Raw genomic sequence first — 10344 nt, forward strand, 5'->3', positions numbered from 1 at the left:
TAGCATAATTGTTGTTATAATTATATTTTGTTATTGTAAAATATGATTAGGTTTCAAAATATCTAATTACAAATTAAAATACTAAAATAGTAATTTAAATAATAACATATAATTTAAAATTTAATTTTTTATATTTCATATTTTGAAACCTTGACAATATAATTAAAATGTCTTTTTTTTGTATATGTCGTTGAACAATCATTTAAAATTCGACTTTCATACAAATTAGCTCTTGATGATATTCATAGTTGAAAAAGTTCATTCAATTAGTGTAGTTATTATGAAAAAAAGTAAAGCTAATTTTAAAAGAAGAAACACAAATGGATAGATAATATTCTTTCGAGTCGATCTCTAAGAAAGAACACCAATCTTATTTAAATTTGAAAATTGATCATTATAATAGACATCTAATATGAAGTTTTCAAATTGGCTATTAAGTGTCGAAAGTTGAATAAAAAATTATTATGGGGTTAAATTTAATAATTTAGTGAGGACAAATAAATATTATTATCATATACTACTCAATAAAATTCTAAATTGTAGTGGGGACACTTGCCCCCACACCCACATGAGTGGATCCGTCCCTGGATACAGAGAAGGAAGCGGTGAAAGAGAGTAAATCGATGGAAAGATATTTTTATTTGTTCTTTTTCTTGTTGGGCCAAAAAGTCTTTAATAGGCCTTACATCCATGAAAAAGATATTTGTATTAAGTCTACAAAGCTCATTTTTTTGCCTTGTTAATTAATTATAATAAAAAAGTAAATATAGTATATTTAGTATTCAACTCTACTCTTATCTCGAACTTTCTATTTTTAATATTGGAGTGGTAGTAGTGTTTTTTTAAAATGTGAATTGTTGACGGGGTGTTATACTCAAATGTGGAATCGTTTAACTAGAGAAGGAGAAATCAGACCGTCCGATTTATTAGAAAAATAGAAATCGGACGGTCCGATTTCTAGAGGTACACAAATTGGACCGTTTGATTTGTGTTAAAAAAAATAAAAAATTTGAGGTACAGAAATCGGACCATCCGATTTGTGTACTTTCCACAGTTTTGAAAAACACTAAAAATTACAATGTTAAGGTATATCATCACTTCTATTTTCATAACAAAAAAAATTAGCCTCTTATCTCATGTAAAGATAAAGTCCTATAAAATACNTTTTAATGGAAGAATAATATTTTTGGTAAGGATTGTAATTTGTAAAAATTAAAGAAAATGAAAGACATGATTGCAGAGTGCATAGCCTATTCACTTTACAACATATGAACCGCGTAGTGTCTCAAAAAGTTTTCACCAACTGAAGAAAGAAGCAGCATAATATCAACTATTGCTCCCCATGAATCACAACAGGAAATAAATAAATTCAACCAATCAACAAAGGACATTCAATTGAGTAATTGGAATGAGGAATCATTGCTATGAATATAAGCATGAAAGATATATATCATTATTTAACAAGGTTTTTATTATTATTCTAAGTGCATGCTGATCATATATGTGCCTAACTAGTAGCTACTAGCTAGGTGTGATTCTTATGGTCTTATGTAAAATTATGATGTCTCCCTTTTGCATTAAAAAAACTATGTATGTGTTTAGCATGTTTAATATCCCTTTATTGAGCACCTAACCATCTTTTTTTAATTTTCAAAAGCAAAACAAGATTACTAGATGGTTACATGGCAGCTTTAAATTTCTGCATGTGAAATAAATAAATAAAAACAAAAACAATTTTCACACATTAGGGTAAAGTATATGTTATGTTGATTCTATACTTTCAACATTTACCACAATATTCCCTATATTTCTTTTTCTTTTTATAACCAACTTAATTAAATTACACAATAAAATCTTCCATGACCATGAGTAATATACACCAAAGTGAAATTAATTACATACAATTTTATAGATCATAAACCATGAGCTATATGGTACACAAATCCAATACTTAGCATGTCCCTTATATTGAGTATTTCTCTGATGCATGCAAGAAATCTTTTCCAGATTTTGGGATTAATAGGCTAAAAATATTGATGAAGTTGAGAAGATTCATGAAAGTTGAGGGTACCTAACCGACCAAGTGATCCAATTAGAAGTTGAACATCTTTTTGGAGCCTTTAGGAAAAAGGAAAGGATATATAACAAAAGGTGTATTAATCAAGTTCGGTTGATTTATTGGTTAGTTTACTAATATACTAAAATAAATGTTAAAAATTCGAATCTCATCTTATACATATAGTAATTATTGATCAATAATAAATTCTTAAATTAAGCTCTGATTCGCAATATATTAGTCTTTAATTTGTTGGACCGAGAGGAACAGTAGGAAAAAAGGGGGGTTATTAGGCCAGTCGCACTGTGCCCTTGCTGGTTGCTGCCGTACATGTGGGACCCACATGTATCTTTGAGAATCACTACACTTCCCATTTTCTTTTGAGATTTTAGAATTTAGACTATATATTTTTTTTTTCTGGAGAAAAAGTTTAGATGAACCAAGGTTTTTTAGTTTAAGTTTTCATTAATTTTTTTTAAAAATGTCTTTTAAATAATAGAAATACAGAAATTTATCAAATCAAAGAAATTAATTTTTTATAACCAACTGTAAAATTTTTAGAAGGAAATACATAAATTTTTGGAGAAAACTACCAATAGAAAATAAAAATAAAAAAGGGAAAAAATTCAGTAAGAGTGGAAAAAAATAAGAAAAAAAAATATAGCAACAATAAGAAAAAAAGAAAGAAGAGAAGAGAAATAAGAAAAAAGAGAATGAAGAGGAAAGAAGAAACAAAAACAAATTAGAAAAGAAAAAGATGAAGAAGAAAAATGTTGATTTTTTAATTTTTTAAAAATATTTAATTAAAAGCTTGGTTAAATAATAACTTATTCACTTAACACTATTCTTTAATGTGATTTTAAAAATTAAAAGATTTTCCAAGTCACTTACATGTGATTGTGTTTTGTTTTGTTTTGTTTTTTTTGTGATTGGCTTTACTTGGAGATGGAAGTTTCTAAAAAAAATTATTTGTGACTTTCATTCTCCCGACATCTCCTAAGAAATGCAAAGAACATTTAGCTTTTTTTTTTTCCCTTTATTATTGTTGTCTCATTTTTACTACATACTAACAATTATATGAATTTTGTCAAACATATAAACTTGTAGCATCTTAAGTCATGGATGGTGATAAAGGTAATCGTTTAAATCTTTGATCTGAAATTCTGAATAGAGAATCCATGACCCACAGTGCACTGAGCCACCAACTTTGAAATAAAATAAAAGTGGGAGATGATCACACCCATTTTTGCTTTCCATAAAGAAATTATGTTTGGGACACTATTTAATTAAATCAACATAAATGTGCATGAATTAAAATTTGCAAATGGCAAATTGTCATTAGTTCAAATCAAAGCCTGAGGAATATAATAACTCTTAATGATTTTATGTAAGAAGAAAAAAGCAAAAAGTTGCACTGAGTTATTTAAGATTAAGAGTTATATCATTTGTACTTATTTTAACTCATAAGAAACTAATATATCTATTTAGTATTAAATAAAATGTAAAATTAAATACACAACATTTCTTTCGCAAAAGGCAATACTTCATGTCTTTAGCAATTGTGGAACATTCTTATTTCTTACTTTAAACCATGAATATAGATGAGCAGATCTTGTTCACATAACACCTAAGGCTAAGAAATCTCTAGCTTAGTAGTGCCTTATCTTTGGTCAACTATTTTTGTCCATAAGGTAGCGATTTGTTTTGTGATATTGGAACAGAGATTGAGGAACTGAGACTCGTATCATGTTTGTTGGCTCAGATATTGGTACTAAAATTTCTGTTTCTGTCTCTAAAATTTCAGTATTTCAGTACCTCCAAAAAGTAGGGACACAGGGACTGAAATTTTTAGAGACGGAGACTAAAACTTTAATAACATTTTATACCTAAAATACCCTCATTTCAATTAATTAATTCTAATTTTACCCTTTGTACAAATTAAATTAGAACTTCATTCTTGTTTCAATTTCTGTCTCTCACTTTACACCAAACAGAATACTGAAATTTATTTCAGTCTCTGTCTCTCAGTATTAGTCTTTCGGTCTCTGTCTCTCTACCAAACGCTACCTAATAGATTTGACACTAGTTATTTTACAAAACTAACATATTTTTTTAAACTCTTACAAAATATTTATAAAAATTAGCATATCCTCAGCACTAGAAAGGGTTGGACCCACATCAATGTCATGTGAATCAACGTTTATTATTTTTTTTTTATGCTGCATGATAATGTGTAACACAAAAGGATGAGTCAAGATATGTGTTTTTCAATAATATAAGAGAAAAGAAATTGGTGCTTTCGATTTCTTATTTAGTTATTCAGTAATCTCTAAAATTTAGACCTACTAATTTACGTTATTTAATTCTTTTTTAAAAAAATCACAAGATTTACATTTTTGAAAATTAAAAAAAAATTAATATTAAAATCAAACTCTCTAATTTGTATTTTTAAAATATAAATTAAATCTTTTAATTAAATTTTTTTAAAATAAATCGAACTGTCCGATTTAATTAATATCAATTTAAAAAAAAATTTATATCAAACAAAAACATTCAAGCTTCTACCAATAAGCCATCAACATATGACTTGTGATTTAATCAATATAAAAAGGAAAAAATTTAGCCGTGAATCAACAATGTGGGCCCTATCTCCTTCATTACCACCAATGACACTCATCATTCACACAACATCACACATGGATGCCACCGCAACTGAATCACAATGCATTTGTTTGTGTGTCTCATGCACATAAATACTTATTGCTCTTCAATCTTCATGCACTCAAAATACCAAAACAAAGAGACTGTTTTTTTCTTTGGTTTTGTCAATGGAGAAAAGCAAGTCATACCCTGAATACTCTGAATTTGGATTCAGAGAGAGATCAAATTCCTACAACTTCAATGGGCCATGTCATAAGGGAAGTGGGTTTTATGCAGCAAGTGATGCAGAGATCAAGAGGAAGAAGAGAATCAAGTCATATAATGTTTATGCTGTGGAGAGGAAGCTTAAAACAAGTGTGAGGAACAGCTTCAAGTGGATCAAGAACAAGTTTGGTGAGTGGTAATAATAATGAAATAATGTGAGTTATAGTTTTTTTTTTTTTTTCAAGGGTATGAATATGATGTTGAAGAAAACAAAATAGCTTTAACTTGTAAAAAACAAAATGATGAAATGAAATGAGAGTTTTCTTGTTTGATTATTTTTGTTTAATTTGTATTCAGAAGTGCAATGATTATCAGAGAAGATAATTTTATCAAGAAACTAAAATCAAGAGGTGAGACATATAGAGAGCAGATATATCACTTTGCAAATTATCAAACTCTCGAGTCTATGAATTTAGGTCTCAAATTGAATTCACAAGTTTTATTAAAGTTTGCATGTCTAATAATATGTTTATATTTTTGTAATTAATTCTAACTTTAGCTTTCAACCTTTTTTATGTATCTTATTATAGACTTATTGTAACTAACACCAACTTCTATATCTTTTATTTTAATTTCTTTTATTCTCTTTTTCATTTTCTAGTGATCCTTTTTATTCCTTGGATATGCAATGAAAAAAAAAATTGATTAAAAAATAATTTTTAATTAAAAAATAATCTTTTGTTGGATTAAGTGCTTACATGTCTCTTGTTACTTGAACCTATTGACCATTATTAGCCTATTGTATTAATTGTACATTTAAATTTGTATAACCCTACTATCATTCACCATAACAGCAACAATAAAGGTTTGTGAAAGCTATAACTGGATCAGATGATGGAAATTGGTGTCAGATATAAAACTAAAACCATAATACAAAAATTAAACTAATTGCTATAAACTCAACATTGTTACACCAAGGATACAAGAAACCACATGCACAATCTTTTATATATTTAAGAGAATTATTATGTCATTCCAAATCCAGTATCCCAAAATTCGAGAGTAGGATCTTTACTTGATCAACAAAGTCTGATCCTGTTGCATACTCTGTTAGCAACCCTACAGCAAAACCAAACATTGCCCATCTGTACAAAACAAGTAAAATTCCGCGTTAAAAGTCAAAACGTTTGGAGAAGGATATTGATATAAAAGCCTAAAAGGTAGTCTGATGCACAAGCATTTCGCATTAAAGCAGGATCCGGAGAAGAGTCGCACCCGAAAGGTGTAATGTAGGCAGTCTAACCAGATAATTATATCGGTTGCTGATCTGATGGCTTGAACCCGAAAGATATCAATATAGAAACAGGAAAAATATATTTATCTTGGGACAGAATTTATAATCTTATGTTCACTGTAGAATTGGACAGACAAAGGAAATGGATCCTCTCCAGTTTTTTCAACACTTGAGAAAATGTAGTGTGATCTCTCACTGTTAACTTTATAAGTGGGGGCAAAATTAAATATGAGAGAAAGAGCAATGAAGGGTGAAAAATCACAATTGACACCATCCAGTATTTTCTTCACTTGAGAGGATCCATTTCCGACAGACAAAACTTATTTTTATTTTATTTTATCACTTTCAATAATATCGGTATCTCTGTTATTTCTAAGGTTTAAACAAGAGGATTTCATGAAACTAAATTAGTATTTCCTCAATTCATACAATTCAATTATGGCAAGACAATTGTAAAAAGATTCTAAGCTAAAACCCCTGGAATAATGCAATTAATATAAAGCAGAAACATAGATTAACTCCAGTTTTATTTGTGTCAAAAAGTAAAACACTTTACCTTCCATTGTTGATCTCATTCTTGCCAATGAAGCCAAAAGCAGGACCCTGGTCTGCTTCATCAAGCTTCTTCTGTTTGAAATATTCCTGCAACTCCTTAGCCTTTTGCCTCTGAAACTCTAATGTAACAACATTCTTATCATCAACAACGACATAAGAAGAAGCCGGTTTATTTGGGGAAGGAGGTGATGGCTTCAAGGGCTGCGGCGGAGAACCACCACTAGAAGGTTCTTCTCTCACAGGTGGAGCCACTGGTCTTCTTAGAGGACCTTCAGCCTGAGAATTCCTTATGGTAAAAACATTATAATAAGGCTTATACCTCAAAGAATGTGATGAAGTTGTTGTAGAACTGCAACATGGAGAGGAGGAACATGTGGAGATTTTGATGCTTGGAATTGTGGTTGTCACAGACATAATATTTCTTTCTTTCTTTTTCTTTTTTTTTTTTTCTTTTTCTTGATGCTACCAACTATGAAGAGAATTTTATATTTTGTTTTCTCTTAGTTTCTTGTATTGAGTCTTATTTGGACATTGTGGTGTGGTGTGATCAAAATCAGGAAACAAGGTAGGTGTGTGGATAAGGTATGGCCAAGTTTCAAATTGAAAGTGGTTCCAGTTAAGTGAAGTTGTGTAAGTGTCTTAACCACTTGAAACTGACCAACAATGTCTTTTATGCTTACTTCACTATCAACCATTGGATTTTGGCTGCTTTATATCAACTAGAATAAAAGGGATAATTCTCACTCTTAATATTTTTTTAAATTTTTGGTTGGGAGAACTCTGGGTACGGTTATTCTTTTTGGACCACAATTTCAAACTTAGTATGTTCAGATCAAGGACTAACCTAGCATTAAATATATAAATTTAATGAATATGCAAAAAAAATATCAGATTGAATTTTGTTAATCCATATAAAAATAGGACAATGAAAACAGCACAAAAATAATTAATCAAAAGGAAATGAATTCACACAACAAAGATTATTATACAATAAATTGATGGAAAGCAGAGGAACAAAATTGAAGGCTGCAAGGCAATCACAGGCTCAAAAGGTAAGGTCGCTAAGGTGAGAGATGGTGGTGTGAATGTGAATGACCAAAAAATCTTTGCTCCTTTGACCTCAGATTGAGTGATGCAAAGTGTTAGGAATGAATGACTTGATGCTTCATTCGCGGGATCCCAATTTACATGATAGCACAGGAACAAGTTCTTTCATTCCCATCATCATATTCATCAATTGATCCATCCACTTCACTGCAGTTGAATAAAACAAGGGACAGATACACATACAAGGAAAGAAGATTAGAAACTTCCATTGCAAAGCTCATACAACACTTGACAAAAAGAATTTAAGATGGCTATGATAATTTGTAGTGAGATACTCAATAGCAATTCGCAAATATCAATTGGGAAGATGTAACTTCGTTAAAAACTCCAAAGCTTCAGGAGTTTCTAATGGAAAAGTCTAATACACCATAAAAAACCTTCTAATTCTTATAATTGAACATGGATATCGAGAACCAACCAAGAATACATTAGCAAGAAACAGAAATGGTTGATAAAGAAAATAAAAGATTCAAATACCTGGGCTCAAATTCCCGTATTTCGACAAGCTCACTGCCACAAACATCTGTCCACTGCACTTTCCTTCCCTCTGTTTGATCAGGAGCATCACTCCCCTTTCCACCTAATGCCTCATGTTCATTAGCAGTCTCAAGAGGATCTGGTTTATGATTCTGTGGCCTTCGTAAGCTACTTTTAAGTGCAACCTTTCTATTGTCATTATCTACATTAGCAGAAGGATCTGTGCCATCGTCAGGAACCAGTGGCCCTGGTGACACATTATGTTGTTGGGCAGGGCCAACTTTAAGATGAGATGGAGTGTCAAGTCCTGCGGAAGCGCGACCAAAGCAAACAAAGGAAGCGCAACCGCGGGAGAGGCGGTTCTTTTTGGAAGCCAGCTGGAGCTCAGGTTCAGATTCTTGGTCTACCAACTGATACTGGTTCCACGGCAAAACTGTCCTAGATTTATCATCACTCCTCTGGCCCAAGAGGAGAAGGCTCAGGCCCTTACTATACCCCGAAGCTGAAGAAGAGAAGAATCCTCCTCCTTCTACTGCCAATAACATCAGTTCTTCTCATCAGCGCACCAGGACAATTTCTATATATGGCTCCCTACTCTCTGAAGAACCAAAATCACAATTCACAACCTTCCACACAAAAAGTGATTAAATGTCAGCATGATCATGACTTCCGATGCAGTCAAAAATTTTAATCTAGTTATACTCTATAGCAAGTTATAATAATATTTTCCATTCCACATATCAATTTCAATTATTAAAAGAGAATATGCCTTGTTGAACAAATTCAATTTGGCATGACAACAAAGATGCATAACAGTGAAGACATAGCTTTGGAACAACTTAAGACAAAGACGAACACAGTACTAAAACCACTTTAAGACTTCCCTATGTTTCTTGATGCTCCAATAATGTGTTGAAACTGTTGAGCCTAAGCTCAAATTAAATAGCTACAGCAACAAAGGAGTTAAGCTTTTTGTCTTTGCCAAAATCATCAAAGCCCTTCAAAACCATTATATAAACAAATTCAAGGCAAAATCTTAACTCAATCAATAATTCTAATCACTACAACTTCCACTGAATTATAAATCCAATAACATACATTAGAGTGGGGGAGGAGAATAAAATAAAATAAAAATAATTTTTTTTCGAATCTCTAACAATTCCTATTGATTCTCACAAAAGAGAAAAAAAAAAAATATTAATTAAAAACCATATGGAGAAATGGCAAATAAAGAAGATCTCTGTTTCAAGGCAATTTTAGCATCCTAGCATGCAACTTTTTTCTCTATACACATACAACACAATTTCACTAAAAAATAAATAAATTCGAAGCTAGATTAGCTAAAATTGAAAACGAAAACCGAAAAGAAAAATCAAAAGTTAAATGTAAATGCAGAGAGAAAAACAAAATCAGAAACACAGACACGAAGCTCAAATCATAGAACTCAGATAAAATCTCAAAGCAAAAATGATTTCGATTACTTCGTTAAATTCCACACTCAAAGAGGCACCAACTAACAAGTGAGATTTCACAGTACCGGTTTCCTTCAAATTTTCTCGAGAAACAAACGGAAAAATAAAATAAAATTTGAAAATGGAGGAAGAAGAAAACTGACAGTACCAAAAAGTGAAAGCAGTGTCGTCGGCGAATCAAATAATAATAAATAAATAAATAAATAATGCTAAAAAGAAAAAGAAAAAAAAAAGAAAATGATAATTTAATTTATTTTATTTTAGTAAGGTCCGTATTATTTAAAAAGAGGATCGATATAAAGATAGTGACACAAGGGCGCATGATAGTGATGGGACCGCATAAATAATTAAATTATTAATACATTTTTTTTAACGCACTCTGAGGAAAACAATAAAATATTATCCATAAACTAAAATAGTAACAAATTCATTTGTATTTTCTCAGACTCAATTTTTTTTCTTATTAACATTTTCTCGTTATTAATTTTATTATAAAATTCTTTCTCTTTTGGTGAATT

At 30.6% G+C, this 10344-nt stretch overlaps 3 protein-coding genes across 3 annotated transcripts; 1 reads left to right on the forward strand and 2 right to left on the reverse strand.

Annotated features, from left to right (window-relative positions):
* Window positions 4735-5256, forward strand: LOC107642244. Its single transcript, XM_016345534.2, has one exon. The coding sequence runs from the start codon at window positions 4885-4887 to the stop codon at window positions 5119-5121; it is 237 nt and encodes a 78-aa protein (XP_016201020.1). The 5' UTR covers window positions 4735-4884; the 3' UTR covers window positions 5122-5256.
* Window positions 5792-7536, reverse strand: LOC107644975 (light-harvesting complex-like protein OHP2, chloroplastic). The gene is made up of 2 exons (XM_016348958.2): window positions 6772-7536; window positions 5792-6066 (listed from the first exon to the last, which is right to left on the reverse strand). The coding sequence occupies exons 1-2, from the start codon at window positions 7182-7184 to the stop codon at window positions 5952-5954; spliced, it is 528 nt and encodes a 175-aa protein (XP_016204444.1). The 5' UTR covers window positions 7185-7536; the 3' UTR covers window positions 5792-5951.
* LOC107644974 lies at window positions 7689-10013 on the reverse strand. The gene is made up of 3 exons (XM_016348957.2): window positions 9975-10013; window positions 8355-8980; window positions 7689-8024 (listed from the first exon to the last, which is right to left on the reverse strand). The coding sequence occupies exons 2-3, from the start codon at window positions 8897-8899 to the stop codon at window positions 7955-7957; spliced, it is 615 nt and encodes a 204-aa protein (XP_016204443.1). The 5' UTR covers window positions 8900-8980; window positions 9975-10013; the 3' UTR covers window positions 7689-7954.

Source organism: Arachis ipaensis, chromosome B05 (assembly GCF_000816755.2).
Source record: "Arachis ipaensis cultivar K30076 chromosome B05, Araip1.1, whole genome shotgun sequence".
NCBI lineage: Eukaryota > Viridiplantae > Streptophyta > Magnoliopsida > Fabales > Fabaceae > Arachis > Arachis ipaensis.